Below are 27,634 nucleotides of genomic sequence, written 5' to 3'. Positions count from 1 at the left end.
GACGTCACTGAGGCCGCGGGCCCCGGGCCCCGGTCACGTGCCGCGAAGGAACTCTGACCCGCTCCGTTCGCTTCCCGGGACCCTCGGACTCCCAGGTTTGTGTTTACCGTCATTTATTTCCCCATCCCTCCCCGCTCGTCCGCCTACCTGGGAAAACTCGCTTTCCGTCGGTAATTCCGACTGTTCAACCGTTAACGACCGTTACCCAGAGTGTCGCCCCCCGAGCATGCGCACTAGCAGCTGGTCCTGGGACTCTGCTGCCCCTGAGCATGCTCAGTAGCAGCTGGCCCTGAGACTCTGCTGCCCCTGAGCATGCCCACTAGCAGCTGGTCCTGGGACTCTGCCCCTGAGCATGTGCACTAGCAGCTGGTCCTGGGACTCTGCCCCTGAGCATGTGCACTAGCAGCTGGTCCTGGGACTCTGCCCCTGAGCATGCCCACTAGCAGCTGGTCCTGGGACTCTCTGCCCCCTGAGCATGCGCACCAACAGCTGGTCCTGGGACTCTGCCCCTGAGCATGCCCACTAGCAGCTGGTCCTGGGACTCTCTGCCCCCGAGCATGCGCACTAGCAGCTGGTCCTGGGACTCTGCTTCCTCTGAGCATGCGCGTTCTAAAGCCCAACAAGGGCGGCGCATGCGGACTTTGAGGTGCCCAGAGAGGAATCTGTCATTTGCCTTTGATCAATAACCCTCATGGTCTTGTGGACCTCCATCAGGCTGGCCCTCATCCTTCGCTGCTTCAGTGCAAAAAAAAAGCCCAAACTTCTCCAATCTCTGTTACTAACTGCTCTTTGGAACAGAGGAGACTGAGGGAGATTTGATTGCGGTGTATAAAATTATGAGGGGCCTGGATAGAGTGGGTAGGAAGGACCTATTTTCCTTAGCAGCGAGGTCAATATCCAGGGGCCATAGATTTAAAGTAATTGGTAGACGGATTACAGGAGAGGTGAGGAGAACTTTTTTCACTCAGAGAGTGGTCGGGGTCTGGAACTTTCTGCCTAAAAGATTGGTAGAGGCAGAAACCCTCATCTCAGTTAAAAAGTACTTGGATATGCGCATGAAGTGCTGTAACCTGCAGGGCTACGGACCAAGAGCTGGAAAGTGAGATTCGGCTGGAAAGCTGTTTTTCGGCTGGCTCAGGCACGATGGGTCAAATGGCCTCTCCTGTGCCCTAAATTTCTATGATTCTATGATAACTCCTCCATTGCTAGACAGTCTGGGTCAAAATGGAGTGAAAAAGAGCATTTATTATAGCGCCTTTCACATCCATCGGACATCCCAAAGCGCTTTACAGCCAATGAAGTGGAGTCACTGTTGTAATGTAGGAAAACCACCAGCCAATTTGCGCTCAGCAGCTCCCACAAACAGCAATTCCAAAATTCTATAGATTATGGAACAGTTCCTACAGATTGGAGGGTGGCAAATGTAACCCCACTATTAGCCTAACATCAGTAGTAGGGAAAATGCTAGACTCGATTATAAAGGATGTGATGACAGGACACTTCGAAAATATCAATGGGATTAGACAGAGTCAACCTGGATTTATGAAAGGGAAATCGTGTTTGACAAACCTACTGGAGTTTTTTGAGGATGTAACTGGTAGAATAGATAAGGGAGACCCAGTGGATGTGGTGTATTTGGATTTTCAGAAGGCCTTTGATTAAAGTCCCACATATGAGGTTAGTGTGCAAAATTAAAGCTCATGGGATTGGGGGTAATATACTGGCATGGATTAAAAATTGGTTAACAGACAGGAAACAGAGAGTAGGAATAAATGGGTCTTTTTCAGGGTGGCAGGCGGTGACTAGTGGGATACCACAGGGATCAGTGCTTGGGCCCCAGCTATTCACAATATATATCAATGATTTGGATGAGGGAACCAAATGTAATATTTCCAAGTTTGCTGACAACACGAAACTAGGTGGGATTGTGAGGAGGATGCAAAGAGGCTTCTAGGTGATTTAGACAAGTTGAGCGAGTGGGCAAATACATGACAGATGCAGTATAACATGGATAAATGTGAAGTTATCCACTTCAGTGGAAAAAACAGAAAGGCAGAGTATTATTTAAATGGTGATAGATTGGGAAATGTTGATGTACAAAGGGACCTGGGTGTCCTTGTACACCAGTCACTGAAAACAAACATGCAGGTGCAGCAAGCAGTTAGGAAGGCAAATGGCATGTTGGCCTTCATTGCAAGAGGATTTGAGTACAGGAGCAAGGATGTCTTACTACAGTTATACAGGGCCTTGGTGAGACCACACCTGGAGTACTGTGTGCAGTTTTGGTCTCCTTACCTAAGAAAGGATGAACTTGCCATAGAGGGAGTGCAGTGAAGGTTCACCAGACTGATTTCTGGGATGGCAGGACTGTCGTATGAGGAGAGATTGAGTCGACTAGAGTTTAGAAGAATGAGAGGGGATCTCATTGAAACGCATAAAATTCTGACAGGGCTAGACAGACTGGAGGATGTTTCCCTTGGCTGGGAGTCTAGAATGAGGGGTCACAGTCTCAGGATATTTAGGACATTTAGGACTGAGATGAGGAGAAATTTCTTCACTCAGAGGGTGGTGAACCTGTGGAATTCTCTGCCACAGAATGCTGTGGAGGCCAAGTCACTGAATATATTGAAGAAGGAGATGGATAGATTTCTAGACACAAAAGGCATCAAGGGGTATGGGGCGAGAGCGGGAATATGGTATTGAGATAGAGGATCAGCCATGATCATATTGAATGGCGGAGCAGGCTCGAAGGGCCGAATGGCCTACTCCTGCTCCTATTTTTCTATGTTTCTATGCAATGTGATAATAACCAGATAATCTGTATTTTTTAGTGATGTTGATTGAGGGATAGATATTGGCCAGGACACCGGGGATAATTCCCCTAATCTTCTTCGAAATAGTGCCCTGGGATCATTTACGTCCACCCGAGAGAGCAGACGAGGCCTCGGTTTAACGTCTCCTCTGAAAGACGGCCCCTCCGACAGTGCAGCACTCCCTCAGCACTGCACTGAAGTGTCGGGCTAGATTTTTGCTCTCAAGTCTCTGGAGTGGGATTTGAACCCACAACCTCTGACTCAGAGGCAAGAGTGCATTTATTCGCCGCCCTTCACGACCCCAGGATGCCCAAAGTGCTTCATGGCCAATTCATTGATTTTGAATTGCTGTCGTAATGTAGGGAAAGGCGCCAGCCAATTTATACTCGGGGACCCTCCGTTATTCCTTCCCCTGGCTTCCCTCAGAATCCTCGGATGGAAACCATCATGTCCCTGGGATTTGTCCCCCCTCCATTTGAGGAACGTCTTCAGTCCCGTATCTTGTAGCTTTTAAAAGCTCTTTAGAATAATTTGTCCGTGACTACACTGTTGTGGACTATTTTAAACCAACAGTCGACACAAGGTTTTAGATCGATAGTCAAGTTGTCTTTATTACACCGGTGGGGAAACAGCCTGCTCTGTATTAGCCAGACCTTTCCAAATTGGTACAGCAAACACTACATTTTTATACATTACAATACACATGGCCATCTCATGCACAATTCATTCCTGCCACCCGATTGGACCTTGGCTCGCATGCATCTTCACTGATTGGTTGCCTATGCCGTGTTACATTAAAGTACCACCTTTATTATCGGCTGTTATCCCACAAGCTGTTGTTGCACCTCTGACCTTTGTTTATGCCAAATGGGTCTCATCAACATTGTACTTCTGACTCATTGTCCGCCTTTCCTGCCTCTCTCGGCCTCTTTCATTGTTTTACTTTCCTGCCAGAACAGAACTTACATCCTCTTAGGTCTCTTATGGTTTCCACATCCGACTATGTTATCAACTTAGAAACATAGAAGATAGGAGCAGGAGTAGGCCATTCGGCCCTTCGAGCCTGCTCCGCCATTCAATGCGATCATGGCTGATCATCCAAATTCAGTACCCGGTCCCTGCCTTCTCCCCATACCCCTTGATCCCTTTAGCCTTAAGAAATATATCCAACTCCTTCTTGAATATATTTAATGTATTGGCCTCTACTGCCTTCTGTGGTAGAGAATTCCACAGGTTCACCACTCTCTGGGTGAAGAAATTCCTCCTCATTTCTGTCGTAAATGGCCTACCCCTTATCCTTAGACTGTGACCCCTGGTTCTGGACTCCCCGACCATCGGGAACATCCTTCCTGCATCTAGTCTGTCCAGTCCTGTCAGAATTTTATAAGTTTCAATGAGATCCCCTCTCATTCTTCTAAACTCCAGCGAGTATAAGCCCAATCGAACCAATCTCTCCTCATACGTCACTCCTGCCATCCCAGGTATCAGCCTGGTGAATCTTCGCTGAACTCCTTCCATGGCAAGAACATCCTTCCTCAGATAAGGCGACCAAAACTGCACACAATACTCAAGATGTGGTCTCACCAAGGCCCTGTATAACTGCAGCAAGACATCCTTGTTCCTGTACTTAAACCCTCTCGCTACGAAGGCTAACATGCCATTTGCCTTCTTAACCGCCTGCTGCACCTGCATGCTTACCTTCAGCGACTGGTGCACAAGGGCGCCCAGGTCTCGTTGCACTTCCCCTTCTCCCAATCTATTGCCATTCAGATAATAATCTGCCTTCCTGTTTTTGCCACCAAAGTGGATAACCTCACATTTATCCACGTTATATTACATCTGCCATGCTTTTGCCCAATCACCCAACCTGTCCAAATCATCCTGGAGTTTCTCGGCATCTTCCTCACAGCACACACGCCCACCCAGCTTTGTGTCGTCTGCAAATTTGGAGATATTACATCTAGTTCCCTTGTCTAGACCATTAATATATATTGTGAATAACTGGGGTCCAAGGACCGATCCCTGCGGTACCCCACTAGTCACTGCCTGCCACTCGGAAAAAGACCCGTTTATTCCAACTCTTTGCTGTCTCTCTGCCAACCAGTTCTCTATCCAAGTCAATACCTTGCCCCCAATCCCATGTGCCTTAACTTTACACGCTAATCTCTTATGCGGGACCTTATCGAAAGCCTTCTGAAAGTCCAAATACACCACATCCACTGGTTCTCCCTTATCTATTTTACCAGTTACATCCTCAAAAAATTCCAGTAGATTAGTCAAGCACGATTTACCTTTTGTAAATCCATGTTGACTTTGTCCGATCCTGTCCCTGTTTTCCAAGTGCTCTGCTATTACATCTTTTATAATGGACTCTAGCATTTTCCCCACTACTGATGTCAGGCTTACCGGTCTGTAATTCCCCGTTTTCTCTCTACCACTTAAAGCTTACTACTGCAAAAGGCCCATTAGATTATTGTCTTTATTACACCATTCAGTGAAACTGCCAGCGATGTCAGTTTAACTCTTTCCCCCCTGCAATCCCCCCTTTTGGTACTTGGCCTTTGCCCAAGTTAAACCACATGTATAAGCATTGCTGTGCCTCCTGCCCCATGCGGTGATCAGGCGCTGGTTCGGGAGGCCCTGCATTAACATCATATTTAGAGCAAACTTGTGTTTTCTGACTCGCTTTAGCTCTTTGTTTGATCCGTTTCTTTTTACAAGCGGTGCATGCTGCTATTTACCATCCTATAGCCATGACTAGCTGTACTATCACTAATATATGAGAAATGATGCGGATCCATGGGTGTATGTTGACATTCATTCCCCAATCCCACAGCTTCTCATACCACAGGACTTCCTGTAGCTCTACCTCTATGTCCCTTCCTAATTCCCCAAGATTCCTTTGCAACACGATGTATTGTTTCACCATCTTACTTAAATCCTCTTTCATTTCTTGCAGATCCTCTTGCAGGCGGGGTATTGGGGCCCCTACCGGATCTTCATAATTAACCAACTCATCCTTTAGACTATATGGCACATTTAGTTTTATCTCGTTCCTTGAATGTACATACACCAATCTGGTGTGTCCAATTGTCGCAGGGATCTTTGGCATAAAGCAAAAGTTAGGCATTGTGATTGCACATACAAGGTTACTATATTGGTACTCAGTCTCTGTGGTGGCTATACAATACTCCCCTTCGCCTCTATATCCCGAGCGGGTGTGATGGTGATCAACATGTGATAATTCCAACACACACCCCTCTGTCTTATTATAGCCGCACTCATCCTTAGGGCCTTCTCCTACCGGATGTGGGCATATCGTAAACATGCCTTTCCCGTGGCATCCGTTTAGGGAGACTTCTCTCATAGTACCATTCTTCCTGATGGCATAGGTATCAATTGGATAGTATTGGAGGTATGTCTCACCCCTCACTATGCCTCTGTTTGTTACCTGGTACTGTGGGTATGGAGTCATGTCTAGTCCCACCACTAGTATCAGGAGTACCATGCCTATCATTGCTGTCACTTCTGCTTTACATTTTTGTATCACTGGATATACTCTGGTCATCCCTTTGAGGGTACAAGCACTGAGGGCCTGGATTATGGCTCAGGCCATAGAGCTGTGTGCTGTTAATCCAGTCTGGTACCTCGCCTCGCGGTATCTGTGCCAGATTATGTTTTAACTGTCCGGTGATCCATTGGCCATAGGCATGACACAAGCCTCTCCCTACCCTGTCTTTTGCCTGTTCCTCATCATAAGAACATAAGAAATAGGAGCAGGAGTAGGCCAGTTGTCCCCTCGAGCCTGCTCCGCCATTCAATAAGATCATGGCTGATCTGATCCTAACCGCCAATCCACTATCACAGAACCATCTCCTGAACCTAACAGAATTAGACACACGAAATAGGAGCAGGATCAGGCTACACGGCCCCTGGGCCCGCTCCGCTACCCACAGGGCCATGACCGATCCGAACCTAGACTCATGTCCAAATTCCTACCCGCTCCCCGTAACCCTTAATTCCCTTTACTTCTAGGAAACTGTCTATTTCTGTTTTAAATTTATGTAATGATGTAGCTTCTACAGCTTTTTGGGGCAGCATATTCCATGGACCTACCACCCTCTGAGTGAAGTAGTTCCTCCTCATCTCAGTTTTGAAAGAGCAGCCCCTTATTCTAAGACTATGCCCCCTAGTTCTAGTTTCACCCATCATCGGGAACATCTTCCCCGCATCCACCCGATCCAACCCCTTCATAATCTTATATGTTTCAATAAGATCGCCTCTCATTCTTCTGAACTCCAATGAGTAGAGTCCCAATCTACTCAACCTCTCCTCATATGTCCATCCCCTCATCCCCGGGATTAACCGAGTGAACCTTCTTTGTACTGACTCGAGAGCAAGTATGTCCTTTCTTAAGTATGGACACCAGAACTGTACGCAATATTCCAGGTGCGGTCTCACCAATACCTTGTACAACTGAAGCAATACCTCCCTATTTTTATATTCTATCCCCCTAGCAATGAAAGCCAACATTCCATTGGCCTTCTTAATCACTTGCTGCACCTGCATATTAACCTTTTGAGTTTCGTGCACCAGGACCCCCAGATCCCTTTGTACTTCAGTACTTTCCAGTTTCTTGCCATTAAGATAATAACTTGCTCTACGATTTTTCCTGCCAAAGTGCATAACCTCACACTTTCCAGTATTGTATTCCATCTGCCAAATCTCTGCCCACTTACTTAGCCTGTCTATGTCCCCTTGCAGGTTTTTTATGTCCTCCTCACTACTTTCCCTCCCATCTTAGTATCATCTGCAAACTTTGATATGTTACACTCGGTCCCCTCCTCCAAATCGTTAATATAGATTGTAAAGAGTTGGGGACCCAGCACTGACCCCTGCGGAACACCACTAGTTACTGATTGCCAGTCTGAGAATGAACCATTTATCCCAACTCTCTGCCTTCTGTTAGATAGCCAATCCTCTATCCATGCCAGAATATTACCCCCAACCCTGTGATTTTTTATCTTAAGCAATAATCTTTTGTGTGGCACCTTGTCAAATGCCTTTTGGAAGTCTAAATACACTATGTCCACTGGTTCCCCTTTATCCACCCTATATGTTACTTCCTCAAAGAACTCCAGCAAATTTGTCAAACATGACTTCCCCTTCATAAAACCATGCTGACTTTGTCCTATTAAATTATGATTATCCAAATGTCCTGTTACTGTCTCCTTAATAATGGACTCCAATATTTTACCTACCACAGGTGTTAGGCTAACCGGTCTATAGTTTCCAGCCTTCTGTCTACTGCCCTTTTTAAATAAGGGTGTTACATTAGCAGTTTTCCAGTCTGCCGGGACCTTTGCCGAGTCCAGGGAGTTTTGGAAAATTATTACCAATGCATCCACAATCCCTACCGCCACTTCCCTCAAGACCCGAGGATGTAAGCCATCAGGTCCAGGTGATTTATCCGCCTTGAGTCCCATTATTTTACCGAGTACCACTTCCTTAGTGATTTTGATCGTGTTTAGCTCCTCCCCCCCCCTTTAGCCCCCTGTTTGTCCAGTGTTGGGATATTCTTAGTGTCTTCTACTGTAAAGACTGATATAAAATATTCATTCAGTGTTTTTACCATCTCCATATTTCCCACCATTAATTTCCCGGTCTCATCCTCTAAGGGACCAACATTCACTTTAGCCACCCTTTTTCTTTTTATATAACTATAAAAACTCTTACTATCTGTTTTTATATTTTTTGCTAATTTACTTTCATAATCTAGCTTCCCTTTCTTAATCAATCTTTTTGTTATTTTTTGCTGTCTTTTAAAGTTTTCCCAATCCTCTATCCTCCCTCTAGATTTGGCTACCTTATATGCCCTTGTTTTTAGTCGAATACTATCCTTAATTTCTTTACTTAGCCACGGATGGCTGTCTTTTCTTTTACACCCTTTTCTTCTCAGTGGAATATCTATTTTTTGGAAGTTGTAAAATAACTCCTTAAATGTACACCACTGATCATGTATCGTCTTACCCTTTAATCTATTTTCCCAATCCACTCTACTCAATTCCGCTCTCATACCTTCATAGTCTCCTTTATTCAAGCTTAGCACGCTTGTTTGAGATCCAACCTTCTCACCCTCTAATTGAATATGGAATTCAACCATGTTATGGTCACTCATTCCAAGGGGATCCTTTACTAGGACATTTTTAATTAATCCTGTCTCGTTACACAGGACCAGATCTAAGGTTGCTTGCCCCCTGGTCGGTTCAGTTACATACTGCTCAAGAAACCCATCCCTAATACACTCAATGAACTCATCCTCAAGGCAGCCCTGCCCAATTTGATTTGTCCAATTAATATGATAGTTAAAATCCCCCATAATTATAGATGTTCCCTTATTACAAGCCTCAACTATTTCCTGATTGATACTCCGTCCAACAGAGTTGCCACTGTTCGGAGGCCTATAGACTACGCCCACTAGTGTTTTTTCCCCTTATTATTCCTTACCTCCACCCAAACTGTTTCATTATCCTGATCTTTTGACCCAATATCATTTCTCTGTATTACAGTGATTCCTTCCTTTATTAACATAGCCACCCCACCTCCCCTTCCTTCCTGCCTGTCCTTCCTGATCGTTAAATAACCTGGTATGTTTAATTCCCAGGCATTGTCACCCTGCAGCCATGTTTCTGTAATGGCCACAAGATTATACCCATATGTAGTTATTTGTGCCATTAACTATGGTCATCTCTATGGTTTAGTTTGTTGATAATGCTGGCATGGTCCTCTATAACCTTGATTCCCTCGAGTAATTTCCTTATCGTATGTCCTCCCAACTCTGATCCTTGTCGAACCAAACCAGTTTCCTTCTCTAAAATCTGCTGTTTTATCCTTTGTAGTCGTTCCACACTACTTTGGACTCCTTGTATATCTAGGGCATTAATGAATGATGTCCCCGTGTTTATTCCCGTGAGTATATCGGTTCCTAAGCTCCTCTTAATCCTTTGGTGGAATGCAGCATGTCCCCTAAAATTAGTCGCCCCTGTCGCATCAGCAACTTGGTTAATTACATTCTTCATCATATATGCTTACAATTCTCTAGTTTTAGTAAACCTTTCACAATATCCTGGTCATTGTAACATGGTTAAGTTCATTAGCACCGGTACAATTTCATGTCTCACGTTACCATACAATTGTTCTCCCTCAGTAAATAATACTAGTCCATTCATGGGTCCAGGTTTCATATCTGGACATTGTAGCATCCTTGGTTCGCTTGTCTCTTCTTTCTGTGTATTGGGAGCCGTGGATGAGACTCCGAATGTGATTGTTCCATTAAAACATGGTGCTTCTTTATCATGTGCTTGTCGTGTAATGTGGGATGTCCCTTTGCATATTTCATGTCCCAGCAGTAATCCCACCTTCATGGTGAAGTTTCCCTGTAAATTAAGCAGAAGCCTGGTCGTCACCAGAGGTTAGTTTATCTCCGGTGTTTATTCCATTGTTCCTGTGGGATTTAAGATCAGATGGGTTATTGTTGTACCGTTTTAATTGGGTCCAATGTTTCCATCTACCCTTTCCCCCCGTATCTATACATGCGCACGTATCACTGGTCATGATAACCTCAAATGGTCCAGTCCATCTAGGTGAGAATCCCGATCTCTCTGGCAATATTTTAACAAATACTTGCTCGCCCACCTTGGGTAGGGGCTCCGAGGCCCCCTGCTTTTGTGTATTTTTATCTCTGATGTCTTGTTGTTCTTTAACTTCTTGTTTGAGCTCCTTCAATTGATTATCCAATGTTTGTACGTAGTTCCTAATTTGATCTTTTAAGGGTCCTAGTCCCTCGCTACCAGATGCTACTCCTTCCGGCAGACACATTGCTCGTCCAGTCCTGAGTTCATATGGTGTCAGTCCGGTCACCCTGTGATCCTTTTTCCATATTCCACCTCTACCTTTGGCTGCGCCTCTCTTTGTTCATTGCTCCTGCTCCTCCATTTCGGTCTCCTCTTGGATTCTTTTAATGTTCACTTCCTCTGCTGTTATTCTACCTGCTGCTCTTGCTGCCTGATCAGCTAGCATATTTCCTTTTTGTTGCTCGCTCAGTATCTTGCGGTGTGCCTTTATTTTAATCACTGCTACCTCTTCTGCTCTTTTACCGCTTCTACTAGGTCTCTCACTACCTCCTCATGCTGTATTTGTCCTCCTCCGGAGGTTACATATCCTCTCCTATTCCACGCTATCATATAATCACGCACTACCCCAAACGCACACCTACTGTCTGTATATATATTTACTCGTTTTCCCTTTGCCAATTTCAATACTTCCGTGAGAGCCACTGGTTCTGCTACCTGCGCTGAGGTTCCTCCTTCAAGCCCTCCCTTTGCGACTGTTTCTCTGTTCTCGGATACTACTGCCCAGCCGTGTGTGGCTCCCCATTTATATCTCGGCGAGATCCGTCCAAATAAAAGGTGTTTTCGGGATTTTCAAGGAGCGATTCTGATACGGTTCCTCTGACCTCTTCTTCGATTACTAACTGACACTCGTGTGCCTCACCCTCTGTTAGCATTCCCTCTGCGGGGTTGACTCTGTGTCCTGATGATCTGGACTGATCTGTCCTTGGGTATCAATACTGCTTCCCAAGCTGCCCTCCTTCTGTCTGATACAGCCTCCATTTTGCCTGTGTTTAGCAGGTCCACACTGTGTGTTGCGTGTGTAATATCAGCTGTCCTGACATAGTGACGGGCTCGCATATCCGCACCGCCCATGCGGCGCAGTCGAGGGCCGCCACACATCTCGCCATTCCTTTAGCCACGGGGGTTTGTTGGGTGGAGTAATAGGCAATTGGCCTCATATCTCCCCCGTACTCTTGGGTGACTACAGCGTTATAGAAGTTCCCGTCTATACTATAATATATGTGGAATGGTTTGACTATATTTGGCAATCCTCGTGCGGATGCGGACGTCAGGGCTGCTTTTAATTTTGCATAAGCCTCGTCCTGCTCCGATTCCCATTCTATCTTATCAGTGGCGGGTCTCCCCCTTTAACTAAACATTGAATCGGCTCTGCTTTCCCTGCAAAGTCTGATATAAAATTCCTGCAGTAGTTAAACAGTCCCAACACTTTCCTCACTCCCCGGACGGTCACTGGCCTTGGCATGTCTTTTATGGCTGCCTTTCCTTCCTGCGGGAGTGCCTTATACCCCTGGCTCATTTTGTGCCCCAGATACTTTACTTTGGACAGTCCAACCTGTGCCTTTTTAGGGTTCAGTTTAAAGCCAACTTTCTTAAGTGTCTGGAGGGTGGCTAGTACTGCTCCCATGTGTCCTTTGGCATCCTCTGATGCAATCATTATGTCATCGACATATTGGAGTAGGGCGCTCTGGTACTTTGATAGGTCTAACCCGTCTAAAGCTTGACTCAGTACACGGTGGAATATATTTGGACTGTTGTAGAAACCCTGCGGGACCCTGGTCCATGTGTACTGTCTATCCCCACACAGGTTCGAATCCTGTTTGTGACGCCAATTGATGTGGAGTATTTTAAACCAACACTCGACACAAGGTTTTAGATCGATCGTCAAGTTGTCTTTATTGCACCGGTGGGGAAACAGTCTGCTCTGTCTTAGCCAGACCTTTCCAAATTGGTACAGCAAACACTACATTTTTATACATTACAATACACATGGCCATCTCATGCACAATTCATTCCTGCCACCCGATTGGACCGTGGCCCGCATGCATCTTCGCTGATTGGTTGCCTATGCCACGTTACATTAAAGTACCGCCTTTATTATCGGAAATGTATATGTCAAGCTGTTGTTGCACCTCTGACCTCTGTTGGTTCCATGTCCGGCTATGTTATCTCCACTGCCAATTCAGCAACTTAGAAAAAGCTTATTACTGCAAAGTATGGTCTTTATTACACCATTCAGTGAAACTGCCAGCGATGTCCGTTTAACTCTTTCCCCACTGCAACACTCCTCCTCCTTGATTGCAATGTCTACATCGTCCCTCTCTTTTGTGAAAACAGGCGCAAAGTATTCATTAAGAACCATATTCATGTCTTCCGCTTCCACACACAGGTTACCTTTATATTCCCTAATAGGCTCCACTTGTTTTCCTTGCCAATATTTTTTCATGCCCTCTCTTTGCTTTTCTTCTTTGCTATAGTGCCATAGGATCTTTGATGTCCACCTGAGAGAGCAGGTTTAACGTCCACTCCAAAAATCGGCACCTCCGACAGTGCAGCACTCCCTCAGCACTGCACTGGAGTGTCAGCCTAGATTTTTGTGCTCAAGTCTCTGGAGTGGGACTTGAACCCACAACTTTCTGACTCAGAGGCGAGAGTGCTACCAACTGAGCCACTGGCTGACACTAAAGAACAAGCAGTTCTGACGGGTCAGAGCGATCATAATATGATAGAATTCTTCATTAAGATGGAGAATGAAGTAGTTGACTCAGAGACTAGGGTCCTGAATTTAAATAAAGGAAACTATGAAGCTATGAGGCGCGAGTTGGGTAGGATTGATTGGGGAATGGGTTGACAGTGGATAGGCAATGGCAAAGATTCAAAGATCACATGGATGAACTACAGAATTTGTTCATCCCTGTTTGGCATAAAAATAAAACAAAGAAGGTGACTCAACCGTGGCTAACAAGGGAAATTAGCGATAGCATAAGATCCAAGGAGAGGACATATAAATTGGCCAGAAAAAGCAGTAAACCTGAGGATTGGGAGCAGTTTAAGATTCAGCAAAGGAGGACAAAGGGATTAATTAAGAGGGGGAAAATAGAGTATGAGAGTAAGCTTGCAGGGAACATAAAAACTGACTGTAAAAGCTTTTATAGATATGTGAAGAGAAAAAGATTGGTGAAGTCAAGCATAGGTCCCTTGCAGTCAGAATCAGGGGAATTTATAATGGGGAACAAAGAAATGGTAGACCAATTAAATATATACTTTGGTTCTGTCTTCCCAAAGGAGGACACAAATAACCTCCCAGAGATGTCAGGGAACATAGGGTCTAATGAGAGGGAGGAACTGAATGAAATCAGTATTTGTAGGGAAATGGTGTTGGGGAAATTGATGGGATTGAAGGCCGATAAATCCCCAGGGCCTGATAATCTACATACAGGGTACTTAAGGAAGTGGCCCTAGAAATAGTAGATGCATTGCTGGTCATCTTCCAAAATTCGATAGACTCTGGAACAGTACCCATGGATTGGAGGGTAGCTAATGTTACCCCAGTGTTCAAAAAAGGTGGAAGATAGGAAACGGGGAATTATAGACCGGTAAGCCTGACATCGGTAGTGGGGAAAATGCTAGAGTCCATTATAAAAGATGTAATAGCAGAGCAGTTGGAAAACAGTGACGGGATCGGACAAAGTCAACATGGATTTACAAAATGTAAATCGTGCTTGACTAATCTACTGGAATTTTTTGAGGATGTATCTGGTAAAATAGATAAGGGAGAACCAGTGGATGTTGTTAATTTGGACTTTCAGAAGGCTTTCGATAAGGTCCCGCATAAGAGATTAGCGTGCAAAATTAAGGCACATGGGATTGGGGGCAAGGTATTGACTTGGATAGAAAACTGGTTGGCAGACAGAAAGCAAAGAAATGGAATAAACGGGTCTTTTTCTGAGTGGCAGGCAGTGACTAGTGGGGTACCGCAGGGATCGGTCCGAGGACCCCAGCTATTCACGATATATATTAATGATCTAGACGAGGGAACTAAATGTAATATCTCCAAGTTTGCAGACGACACAAAGCTGGGTGGGCGTGTGTGCTGTGAGGAGGATGCCGAGAAACTCCAGTATGATTTGGACAGGTTGGGTGATTGGGCAGATGCATGGCAGATGCAATATAATGTGGATAAATGCGAGGTTATCCACTTTGGTGTCAAAAACAGGAAGGCAGATTATTATCTGAATGGCAATAGATTGGGAGAAGGGGAAGTGCAACGAGACCTGGGTGTCCTTGTGCACCAGTCGCTGAAGGTAAGCATGCAGGTGCAGCAGGCGGTTAAGAAGGCAAATGGTATATTGGCCTTCGTAGCGAGAGGGTTCAAGTACAGGAACAAGGATGTCTTGCTGCAGTTGTACAGGGCCTTGGTGAGACCGCACCTTGAGTATTGTGTGCAGCTTTGGTCGCCTTCTCAGAGGAAGGATGTTCTTGCCATGGAGGGAGTGCAGCGAAGATTCACCAGGCTGATACCTGGGATGGCAGGAATGACGCTTGAGGAGAGATTGGGTCGATTGGACTTATATTCACTGGAGTTTAGAAGAATGAGAGGGGATCTCATTGAAACTTATAAAATTCTAACAGGACTAGACAGACTAGATGCAGGAAGGATGTTCCTGATGGCCGGGGTGTCCAGAACCACGGGTCACAGTTAAAGGATAAGGGGTAGGCCATTTAGGACAGAGATGAAGAGGAATTACTTCACCCAGAGAGTGGTGAATCTGTGAAATTCTCTACATAGAAACATAGAAGATAGGAGCAGGAGTAGGCCATTCGGCCCCTCGAGCCTGCTCCGCCATTCAATGAGATCATGGCTGATCATCCAAATTCAGTACCCTGTCCCTGCCTTCTCCCCATATCCCTTGATCCCTTTAGCCTTAAGAAATATATCCAACTCCTTCTTGAATATATTTAATGAATTGGCCTCCACCGCCCTCTGTGGCGGAGAATTCCACAGGTTCACCACTCTCTGGGTGAAGAAATTCCTCCTCACTTCAGTCCTAAATGGCTTACCCCTTATCCTTAGACTATGACCCCTGGTTCTGGACTCCCCGGCCATCGGAAACAACCTTCCTGCATCTAGTCTGTCCAGGCCTGACAGAATTTTATAGGTTTCGATGAGATCCCCCTCTCAATCTTCTAAACTCCAGTGAGTATAAGCCCAATCGACACAATCTCTCCTCATACGTCATTCCTGCCATCCCAGGTATCAGCTTGGTGAATCTTCGCTGCACTCCCTCCATGGCAAGAACGTCCTTCCTCAGATAAGGTGGCCAAAACTGCACACAATACTCAAGATGTGGTCTCACCAAGGCCCTGTACAACTGCAGCAAGACATCCTTGTTCCTGTACTCGGAACCCTTTTGCTACAAAGGCCAACATACCATTTGCCTTCTTAACCGCCTGCTGCACCTGCATGCTTACCTTCAGCGACTGGTGCACAAGAACAGCCAGGTCTCTCTGCACTTCCCCTTCTCCCAATCTATTGCCATTCAAATAATAATCTGCTCTCCTGTTTTTGCCACCAGAGTGGATAACCTCACATTTATCCACGTTATATTGCATTTGCCTTGTTTCTGCCCAATCACCCAACCTGTCCAAATCATCCTGGAGTTTCTTGACATCCTCCTCACAGCATACCCTCCCACCCAGCTTTGTGTCATCTGCAAATTTGGAGATATTACATCCAATTCCCTCGTCCAGATCATTAATATATATTGTGAACAGCTGGGGTCCTAGGACCGATCCTTGCGGTACCCACTGGTCACTGCCTGCCACTTCGAAAACGACCCGTTTATTCCAACTCTTTGCTTTCTATCCGCCAACCAGTTCTCTATCCAAGTCAATACCTTGCCCCCAGTCCCATGTGCCTTAATTTTGCACGCTAATCTCTTATGCGGGACCTTATCGAAAGCCTTCTGAAAGTCCAAATACACCACATCCACTGGTTCTCCCTTATCTATTTTACCAGTTACATACTCGAAAAATTCCAGTAGATTAGTCAAGCATGATTTACCTTTTGTAAATCCATGTTGACTTTGTCCGATCCCGTCACTGCTTTCCAAGTGCTCTGCTATTACATCTTCTATAATGGACTCTAGCATTTTCCCCACTACCGATGTTAGGCTTACCGGTCTATAATTCCCTGCTTTTTCTCTACCACCTTTTTTGAATAGTGGGGTTACATTAGCTACCCTCCAATCCATGGGTACTGTTATAGAGTCTATCGAGTTCTGGAAGATGACCAGCAATGCATCTACTATTTCTAGGGCCACTTCCTTAAGTACCCTAGGATGTAGATTATCAGGCCCTGGGGATTTATCGGCCTTCAGTCCCATCAATTTTCCTAACACCATTTCCCTACAAATACTGATTTCTTTCAATTCCACCCTTTCATCAGACCCTATGTTCCCCGGCATCTCTGGGAGGTTATTTGTGTCCTCCTTTCTGAAGACAGAACCAAAATATGTATTTCGTTGGTCTGCCATTACTTTGTTCCCCATTATAAATTCCCCTGATTCTGACTGCAAGTGACCTACGCTTGACTTCACCAATCTTTTTCTCTTCACCTATCTATAAAAGCTTTTACAGTCAGTTTTTATGTTCCCTGCAAGCTTACTCTCATATTCTATTTTCCCCTTCTTAATTAATCCCTTTGTCCTCCTTTGTTGAATCCTAAACTGCTCCCAATCCTCAGGATTATTGCTTTTTTTTGGCCAATTTATATGTCCTCTCCTTGGATCTTACGCTGTCCCTAATTTCCCTTGTTAGCCACGGTTGAGTCACCTTTTTTGTTTTATTTTTATGCCAAACAGGGATGAACAATTTCTGTTGTTCATTCATTCGGTCTTTGAATGTTTGCCATTGCCTATCCACCGTCAACCCTTTGAGTGACATTCCCCAATCAATCCTACCCAACTCGCTCCTCAGACCACCGTAGTTTCCTTTATTTAAATTTAGGACCCTAGGGCTAGATTTTCAGTATAGACAGTTTTGGGGCGCTAACCTTAGCGCCCGCCCCAAAGTAGCGCCCCGTTGCCGGAAATTCAGTGGCTTCGCCCTAAGAGGTTGGTGGAGCGCTAAAAGAGGCGTTCCACTACTATCTTTAGGCGCTAAGCCGGCGGTGCAGAGCGCAACACCCGAGCTCGGGCGCAGCGCACGGCAGACACTCTGGTGCTAGTGAGCTCTTAAAGGGGAAGGGTGCATGTGTTTTTTTTGCAAAGGCAGAGTCTGGGGGGGGGAAAAGACGAGGAGGAGGAGGAGGAGGAGGAGGAGGAGGAGGACATAAATACACCATACTGGTTCCTTCCATTATAGTGCAGGAGGAGGGCCCTTTAATTTGCGCTCCCCAGGGTGTGTTGCGTTCCATTTTACAAACGCACTGGACGCCAGCCGCACAATCGGGCGGTCCGACTGAAGTTTGCATTCGGGGCGGCCAAAGGGCGTTGCACGAGGATGTGACGTCATTTTCTGCGCGCGCATCCGGGCGGCCGCTAAACTTTGCGCCGGCGCTAACGGGCAACTTAATTTGGGGCGGGGCGCAAACTGCGCTGCGCCCGGGCGCTACACGCATAGCGCCCGAAAATCACTTCTCTTAAGGCGCTAACTGCTGGCGCAAGCAACTGAAAATCTAGCCCCTAGTCTCTGAGTTAACTACTTCATTCTCCATCTTAATGAAGAATTCGATCATTTATGATCGCTCTGACCCAAGGGGCCTCGTACAACAAGATTGCTAATTAATCCTTTCTCGTTACATAATACCCAGTCTAAGATGGCCTGATCTCTGGTTGGTTCCTCGACATATTGGTCCAGGAAACCATCCCGTAAACACTCCAGGAATTCCTCCTCCACAGTATTGTTACTAATTTGGTTAGCCCAATCTATATGTAGATTGAAGTCACCCAAGATGACTGCTGTGCCCTTATTGCACGCTTCTTTAATTTCCCTTTTAATGCCATCCCCAAACTCCGCCTTACTGTTTGGAGGTCTGTATACCACTCCCACTAACATTTTCTGCCCCTTAGTATTTCTCAATTCTACCCATACAGATTCCACATCATCAGAGCTAATATCCTTCATTACAATTGTATTAATCCCTTCTTTAACCAGTAATGCTACCCCACCTCCCTTTCCTTTTTGCCTATCTTTCCTGAATATCGAATACCCTTGGATGTTGAGTTCCCAGCCTTGGCCATCCTTGAGGCATCTTTCCGTAATCCCAACCAAATCATATTCGTTTACCTCTATTTGCGCAGCCAATTCATCCACCTTATTACGAATGCTCCTCCAATTAAGACACAAAGCCTTGTTTTTTTAACGCTCTTAGACCTATTAGAATTATTATTTACTGTGGCCACGTTTGATTTAGACCGTTGATTTCTCTGACTGCCTCTTGTTTTTCTCCTTCCTATCTTTTGCTTTTATCCTTGTTTCCCTTTCCTCTGTCTCCCTGCTCGGGTTCCCAACCCCCTGCCATTTTAGTTTAAACCCTCCCCCAGAGCACTAGCAAACACTCCCCCTAGGACATTGGTTCCAGCCCTGCCCAGGTGCAAATGGTCCGGTTTGCACTGGTCCCATCTCCCCCAGAACCGGTTCCAATGTCCCAGGAACTTGAATCCCTCCCCGTTGCACCATTCCTCTAGCCACGTATTCATCTGAAATATCCTTCTATTTCTACACTGACTAGCATGTGGCACTGGTAGCAATCCTGAGATTACTACCTTTGAGGTCCTATTTTTTAATTTACCTCCTAACTCCCTATATTCTGCTTTTAGGACCTGATCCCACTTTTTACCTATATCGTTGGTTCCTATATGCACCACAACAACTGGCTGTTCACCCTCCCTTTCCAAGATGTTCTGCAGCCGCTCTGAGACATCCTTGACCCTTGCACCAGGGAGGCAACACACCATCCTGGAGTCTTGTTTGCGGCCGCAGAAACGCCTATCTATTCCCCTTACAATAGAATCCCCTATTACTATAGCTCTCCCGCTCTTTTTCCTCCCGTCCTGTGCAGCAGAGCCACCCCTGGTGCCAGGAAGTTGGCTGCTGCTGCTTTCCTCTGATAAGCCATCCCCAACCGCACTCAAAGTGGTGTATCTGTTTGAGAGGGGGATGTCCACAGAGGACCCCTGCACTACCTGCCTGCACCTAGTACTCTGCCTGTTGGTCACCCATTCACTTTCTTCCTGTCCAACCTCTACCTGCGGTGTGTCCAACTCCGTAAACGTGCTATTCACGACATCCCGAGCATCGCGAACGCTCCAGTATGCATCCAAACGCAGCTCCAGTGCCGCAATGCAGTCTGTCAGTAGCTGCAGCTGGATGCACTTCCTGCACATGTAGTTGTCAGGGACACAGGAAGTGTCGCTGAGTTCCCACATATCGCAGGAGGAGCATACCACATGGCCGGGTTGTCCTGCCATGACTTACCCTTTAATTAATTGAATTTAAATTAAATCAATCAATCCCACTAATTACACTACAGTTAACTGGTTTACCAACAGTCCCTGCTACACTAGAGAGACCTTAGAATCTATAAACCAGAGTTAAAGTTTAAAAAAAGAGAAATACTCACCAACCAATCACTTACCTGCTTCCTGGTGACGTCACACTTGGATTACTTTTTACCTCTCTTCCCCCGTTGCCTCGCCTCGCTGCCGCCGCTTGTAACTGCCCCCGCGCTCCTCAATCTTCACCCAGGTCCGTCGCTCTGGTCCTACCAGAGAAGGCAGTAGAGGCCAATTCATTAAATATATTCAAGAAGGAGTTAGATATATTTCATACGGCTAAAGGGATCAAGGGATATGGAGAGAAAGCAGGGACATGGTACTGATTTTGGATGATCAGCCATGATCACATTGAATGGCGGAGCAGGCTCGAGGGGCCGAATGGCCTACTCCTGCTCCTATCTTCTATGTTTCTGTGTCTATGACGAAGGGTCATCGACCTGAAACGTTAACTCTGTTTCTCTCTCCACAGATGCTGCCTGACCTGCTGAGTATTTCCAGCATTTTCTGTTTTTATTACAGAAACGAGGGAGTGATTGCTGACAGGAAGAATGTTGGGTCGTCCTGTGTATGCGCACCTCCCTGGCGGCTGAGGCGAAACACCGACTCGCCCCCACCTGAGCCGCGCACACATACCAGATGTTGCGGCTCCGCATGCGCGCCCGATGTTCCAACCGCGGGGTTTTGTGCGCTGAGCATGCGCGTTGCGGACCGATCGGGACGGGTGATTGTGGAGCAGGAGGGAGAGCACGGGGGCCATGAGCACATGCGCGGGACTCAGAGTCAACAGCGTGCTTTCTGGAGCGCCGGGGCTTGTGGGTATTACAGCCGCCATTACTGCTGATCCTTTCAACCAACCTGTGCAGCAGCCAGGGCCTGAAAATCAGCTTCACTGCCCCTGGGTTCAGAAAGGGGAAAATTAAACAACAGTTTGTCTCTGATCCTTTTCTGATCTCAATTTACAGGGTTATAGAAGTGGAGCAGTTACAGGCGGGAAGCTCAGACCAAACATCACGTCAAGATCTGACAGAGTCGCTGGATTCATCAGGACCTGAATATCATCGGCCTTTGCACATGGAAGGAGAAAGCAGTGATCGCAGCGATGACAAACCGCACACGTGTTCAGTGTGTGGACGTGGATTCAGCCGATCGCCTGACCTGACGAGACATGTGCACCGTCACACCGGGGAGAAACCAGGTAAAGGTGGGGACAGTGGGAAGAGATTCAGTTCCCTGTCTGCAATAGAAGTTCAACGGCGCAGTCGCACCAGGGACAGTCCATTCACCTGCTCCGTGTGTGGAAAGGGATTTGGTCGTTCATCCCACCTGCAAGCACACCAGCGAGTTCACACTGACGAGAGACCATTTAACTGTTCTGACTGTTGGAAGAGCTTTAAAAGCCCCCAGGAGCTGAAGGTACACCAGCTTGTTCACACTGACGAGAGACCATTTCAGTGTCCTAACTGTGGGAAGAGCTTTAAAAGCCCCCAGGATCTGAAGGAACACCAGCTTGTTCACACTGAAGAGAGACCATTTCAGTGTTCTGACTGTGGGAAGAGATTTAAAAGCACCAGGGATCAGAAGGAACACCAGCTTGTTCACACTGATGAGAGACCATTTCAGTGTCCTAACTGTGGGAAGAGCTTTAAAAGCGCCAGGGAACTGAAGCGACACCAGCGAGCTCACACTGATGAGAGACCATTTCAGTGTTCTGACTGTGGGAAGAGCTTTAAAAATGTCGGAGATCTGAAGCAACACCAGCTTGTTCACACTGATGAGAGACCATTTCAGTGTTCTGACTGTGGGAAGAGCTTTAAAAGCTCCAGGGATCTGAAGGGACACCAGCTTGTTCACACTGATGAGAGACCATTTCAGTGTCCTGACTGTGGGAAGAGCTTTAAAAGCTCTAAGAGCCTTAAGAGTCACCAGCATGTTCACACTGATCATAGAATCTAACAGCACAGAAGGAGGTGATTCGGCCCATCGTGTCTGTGCCGGCTCTTTGAAAGAGCTGTCCAATTTAGTCCCACACCCCAGCTTTATCCCCAGAACTCTGCAAACGAGTCCTCTTCAAAGAGATGTCCAATTACCATTTGAAAGTTCCTGTGGAACCTGATTCCAGCATCCTTTCAGATGGTGCCTTCCAGATCTTAACAACCCTCTGTGTGAAAACAATTCTCCTCATTTCCCTCTAGTTCTTTTAGCAACTATTTTAAATCTGTGACTTTTGGTTACCGACCCACTTGCCAGAGTGAACAGTTTCTCCCTACTTGCTCGATCAAAACTGCTCATCATTTATGCACCGCCATCTTGGTGGAGCGAAGACGGACCAGTTCCACCTGCAGCCCGGCGCATGCGCGGCCATCTTGGTACAGGAACAGAGAGTGGGCGGGGCTTCAGGGTCCCAGTGACCAGGAGAGACAATCACAGAATCACAGAAACCCCACAGTGCAGATAGAGGCCATTTCGGCCCATCGAGCCTGCACCGACACATATCCCACCCGATCCCGGTAACCCCTACACCAACACATATCCCACCCTATCCCCGTAACCCCACGTATTTAATCCCCCTAACACTAAGGGTCAATTTATTATAGCCAATCAACCTAACCCGCACATCTTTGGACTGTGGGAGGAAACCGGAGCACCCGGAGAAAACCCACGCAAACATGGGGAGGATGTGCAAACTCCACAGACAGTCACCCGAGGCCGGATTCGAACCCGGGTCCCTGGCGCTGTGAGGCAACAGTGCTAACTACTATGCCACCGTGCTGCCCTCATTGACTCATTGATTTTATTCTCACTCTGCACACAGCGGCTGTGGAACTGAACCCAACCAGAGCAGAGGGAGGGGGAAAACTGGGAGTGGAGGAAAGAAATGTTGGAGATGGTGCGATGGGTTTGGATTTCAGCACAGGGAGGAGGGAGAGTATACATAGAGATAGGAACAGGAGTAGGCCATTCGGCCCTTCGAGCCTGCTCCGCCATTCAATGAGATCATGGCTGATCTTCGTCTGAGATCATAGCTGATCTTACCAGTTCAGTACCCCGTCCCCGCCTTTTCTCCGTAACCCTTAATCCCCTTAGCCTTCAGAAATATATCCAATTCTCTCTTGAAAATATTTATTGAATTAGCCTTCACAGCCCTCTGTGGCAGGGAATTCCACAGGCTCACCACTCTTTGAGTGAAGAAATTCTTCCTCATCTCTGTTTTAAATGATTTGCCCGCTATTTTTAGACTGTGGCCCCTGGTTCTGTGCTCCCCGGCCATTGGAAACATTCTCTCTGAATTCAGCCTGTCCAGGCCTGCCATAATTTTATATGTTTCGATGAGATCCCCTCTCAATCTTCTAAACTCCAGTGAGTACAAGCCCAAACTATTTAATCTCTCTTCGTAGGTCATTCCCGCCATTCCAGGTATCAGCCTGGTGAATCGCCGTTGCACTCTTTCCATGGCAAGAACATCCTTCCGCAGATGGGGCGACCAAAACTGTACACAATACTCCAGATGCGGTCTCACCAGCACCTTGTACAGCTGTAGTAAGGTATCCCTATTCCTATACTCGAACCCCCTTGATATGAAGGCCAACATACCATTTGCCTTCTTAATCGCCTGTTGCACCTGCATGCTCTCCTTCAGTGACTGGTGCACAAGAACACCCAGGTCCCTCTGCACTTCCCCATCTCCCAATCTATTGCCATTTAGATAATAATCTACCCTCCTGTTTTTACCCCCAAAGTGGATAAACTCGCATTTATCCACATTATAGTGCATCTGCCACGTATCCGCCCATTCCCCCAACCTGTCCAAATCGCACTGTAGCCTCCTGACATCCTCATCAGAGCCCACCCCTCCTCCTAGTTTAGTGTCGTCAGCGAATTTGGAAATATTGCATCCAATTCCCTGATCCAGATCATTTATATATATTGTGAACAGCTGGGGTCCCAGGACAGATCCTTGCGGCACCCCGCTGGTCACTGCCTGCCACTCCGAAAACGAGCCGTTTATTCCAACTCTCTGTTTTCTATCCGCCAGCCAGTTCTCTATCCACGTTAATACTTTGCCCCCAATCCCATGAGCCTTAATTTTGCATGATAATCTTTTGTGTGGAACCTTATCGAAGGCTTTCTGGAAGTCAAGGTACACCACATCCACTGGCTCTCCCCCATCTATTTTACCAGTTACTTCCTCAAAAAATTCCAGCAGATTAGTCAAACACGATTTACCCTTTGTAAATCCATGTTGACTCTGTCCAATCCTTTCCCCATTTGTCAAGTGCTCCGCTATTTTATCCTTAATAATGGACTCTAGCATTTTGCCCACAACCGATGTAAGGCTTACTGGTCTATAATTCCCTGCTTTCTCTCTACCCCCCTTTTTAAATATTGGGGTAACATTAGCTACCCTCCAATCCACGGGTACTGTTCCCGAGTCAATGGAGTTCCGGAAGATGATCCTTAGAGCATCTGCTATCTCCAGGGCCACCTCCTTAAGTACCCTAGGATGTAGTTTATCAGGCCCTGGGGATTTGTCGGCCTTCAGTCCCCTCAACTTACCCAACACCATATCCCTAGAGATACTAATTTCTGTCAGATCCTCCCTCTCATTAGTCCCTATGAGTGTGTGGGACGGGGATTTACAGCCTTGGGGGAACAAGAGAGGAAAGAATGTTCCATAGAAACTAGAATAGTCTGTTCTGAATTTCTATCCTGCACTTACAGTGATGGCTTTTGTAAACTCCTTTTACAGGGTATTAGAAGGGGAGGATTTACAGACAGGAAACTCAAACTAAACATCACATCAAGATCTGACAGTCACTCGATTCATCAGGACCTGAATATCATCGGTCTTTGAATGTGGAAGGAGGAATGTTTGTCTGTTCTGTCTGTGGGAAAAGATTTCAAACATCAGAGTGACTGGAAAAGCACCGAGACACACACACCCGAGTGAGAGTGTTCCAGTGCACTGACTGTGGAAAAAGCTTTAACCGGTTACACAACCTGAAAAAACATCGCACTGTTCACAGCGGGGAGAAACCGTACACGTGTTCTGTGTGTGGACGAGGCTTCAACCGATCGTCCAACCTGGAGAGACACAAGGACACCCGCACCATGGAGAAACTGTGGAAATGTGGGGACTGTGGGAAGGGATTCAATTATCCATCCAAACTGGAAACTCATCGGCGCACTCACACCGGGGAGAGGCTGTTCAGCTGCTCCGTGTGTGGGAAGGGATTTGCAGAGTTATCCAAGCTCCTGATACACCAGCGAGTTCACACTGGGGAGAGGGCGTTCACGTGTATTGAATGTGGGAAGGGATTCACTCAGTCATCCAGCCTCCATAGACACCAGCGAGTTCACACTGGGGAGAAACCGTTCTCCTGCTCCGTGTGGGAAGGGATTCGCAGTTATCCAAGCTCCAGATACACCAGAGAGTTCATACTGGCAAGAGGCTGTTCACGTGTATTGAATGTGGGAAGGGATTCACTCAATTATACCATCTCCAGATACACCAGTGAGTTCACACTGGGGAGAGGCCATTCACCTGCTCTGTGTGTGGGAAGGGATTTACTCAGTCATCCCATCTTCTGACTCACCAACTTGTTTGCACTGTTAAGAGACCATTTAGATGTTCTGACTGTGAGAAGAGCTTTAAAAACACAAGCGACCTGCTGACCCACCAACGCACTCACACTGGGGAGAGACCATTCACCTGCTCCGTGTGTGGGAAGGGATTCGCTCAGTCATGCACTCTGCTGAGACACCAGCGAGTTCACCAGTGATTGCAGAGGTTGGATTCTGCTGTTATTGCTGCTGTTAATCACATCCAGGACTGAACCATGTTCACTCTGGCAATTGGGCTTTGTTTCTGCTGATGTTAATAACTAGAATAACTGGGTTTGAGATTAATATTCTGGACAAATAATAAATAAATCAGCTTTGTTTCAAACACACAGTGTGTCTAATATTTGATTTCTCCATGATAAGAGGAGTCTAATTGATGTTCTGTTACTGACTGTTACATTTTGGGGCCTTTTCTTACTCTGGATTATTTCAGTTCTCATCTAGTTCACCTTCTACCGCATCAAACCCCAAACTTGTTCCATTTGTGTAGACGGCTTGTGGGTGTCACACTTTACACTCATCTGAAATTCCTTTGAACCACCCCTTTACAGAACTACCTTGCATAAGAGTTGAAATCTGTTATTTTCTGTATCATTTAACATCTCTTGGATCCGATTTAAAAAAAAAACTCCACACATACTGCATGTGACAGCCTTAGAAACGTTCTGATCTTTGTAATTGTCATTGCTGATTTTGATGGTCTCTTTGATTTAATCTCTTGTAACTAACATACCTTGCACTATTTCTTTAATCAAGATAATTGTTTCAAATACTTCCTTTATCAGCTCTTTAGCTCCTCCATTGATCCCTGTCAATAATCCTTGGTCAGGGGCTGGGGTTAAGGTGCAGGATTGGGGTTAGTGGTTGTGGCCAGTGGTTATTGGTTAGGATTGGGGTTAGTGGTTGGGGCCAGTGGTTAGTGGTTAGGATTGGGGTTAGTGGTTATTGGTTAGGATTGGGGTTAGTGGTTGGGGCTCGTGGTTATTGGTTAGGATTGGGGTTAGTGGTCAGGATTGGGGTCAGTGCTTGGGGGTAGTCGATAGGATATTAGGCTTAGGAAATAGTGATTAAGGTTAGAAACCACTATTGACAATGCCAGTGTCACTAGACGCGTCCTTTTCCATTTCATGTTTTTGAACCTCATGCAGACGAGTCACAAAACAGCCTCATGAATTGTTCATTCAAGGAACCTTCTTTCTGGCCCGAGCCTGATTTCCTCTCTTCTTTCACATCTCTACAATTCTCACAGAAATAGACATCACGGACATTAGACTTTGTGATTTGGGACAAGAACAGGCGGATCCAGGTATTGTGCAGATTACATTCAGTCATCAGCCTGCCTGAAAAGGGCTTCTGACAATAACCTGTCACCAGGCCCCACCAATCACCATCTGATTTCACCATTATATCTTCATCCACCATTATATTTTCATCCATTACCCGCATTTCACCCTCACTTGAGCTGGTTTCACAACCATGACCATTCTCCACACTGAGGCTCTCTGATTCCCATTTATCGTCTCGGTGTAAGTGGTCCCTGGATTTGGTGTCTCAGTGTAAATGGTACCTCGATTTGGTATCAAACTGTAAGTGGTCACAGACAATAACTTACATTTATATGGTGCCTTTAATGTAGTAAACATCCCATGTTGCTTCACAGGAACATTTTCAAACAAAATTTGACAGCGAGTCATATAAGGAGATATTAGGGCAGGTAACTAAAATCTTGGTCAAAGAGGTAGGTTTTAAGGAGTATCTTAAAGGAGGAAAGAGTGGTGGAGAGGCGGCAAGGTTTAGGAATGAAATTCCAGAGCTTGGCAACATAGGAACAGGAGTAGGCCATTCAGCCCCTCGAGCCTGCCCACCATTCAATGAGACCTTACTCCATATACCCGCCATTACCCCATAGTCCTTAATACCTTTGGTTAACACAAATCTATCAATCCCA

At 46.3% G+C, this 27,634-nt stretch overlaps 1 protein-coding gene and 1 pseudogene across 1 annotated transcript; one reads left to right on the top strand and one right to left on the bottom strand.

Annotated features, from left to right (window-relative positions):
* The window catches only part of LOC147118953 (uncharacterized), a 69,818-nt pseudogene that overhangs the window by 11,355 nt on the left and 30,829 nt on the right, over positions 1–27,634 (bottom strand).
* Positions 12–26,011, top strand: LOC147118955 (uncharacterized). The gene is made up of 3 exons (XM_085984690.1): positions 12–95; positions 21,027–21,259; positions 24,812–26,011. The coding sequence occupies exon 3, from the start codon at positions 25,174–25,176 to the stop codon at positions 25,651–25,653; it is 480 nt and encodes a 159-aa protein (XP_085840816.1). The 5' UTR covers positions 12–95; positions 21,027–21,259; positions 24,812–25,173; the 3' UTR covers positions 25,654–26,011.

Source organism: Somniosus microcephalus, chromosome 4, assembly GCF_052327205.1.
Source record: "Somniosus microcephalus isolate GS21.2 chromosome 4, FLI_Smic_1.0, whole genome shotgun sequence".
Classification (NCBI taxonomy): Eukaryota; Metazoa; Chordata; class Chondrichthyes; order Squaliformes; family Somniosidae; genus Somniosus; species Somniosus microcephalus.
The sequence above is the reverse complement of the archived record's forward strand: the minus strand, read 5'-3'. Positions and strand labels throughout refer to the sequence as shown.

Bases quoted from the DNA above. Each gene is read 5' to 3' on its own strand.
- LOC147118955 (XM_085984690.1), top strand. From the start codon at position 25,174: ATGGAGAAACTGTGGAAATGTGGGGACTGTGGGAAGGGATTCAATTAT.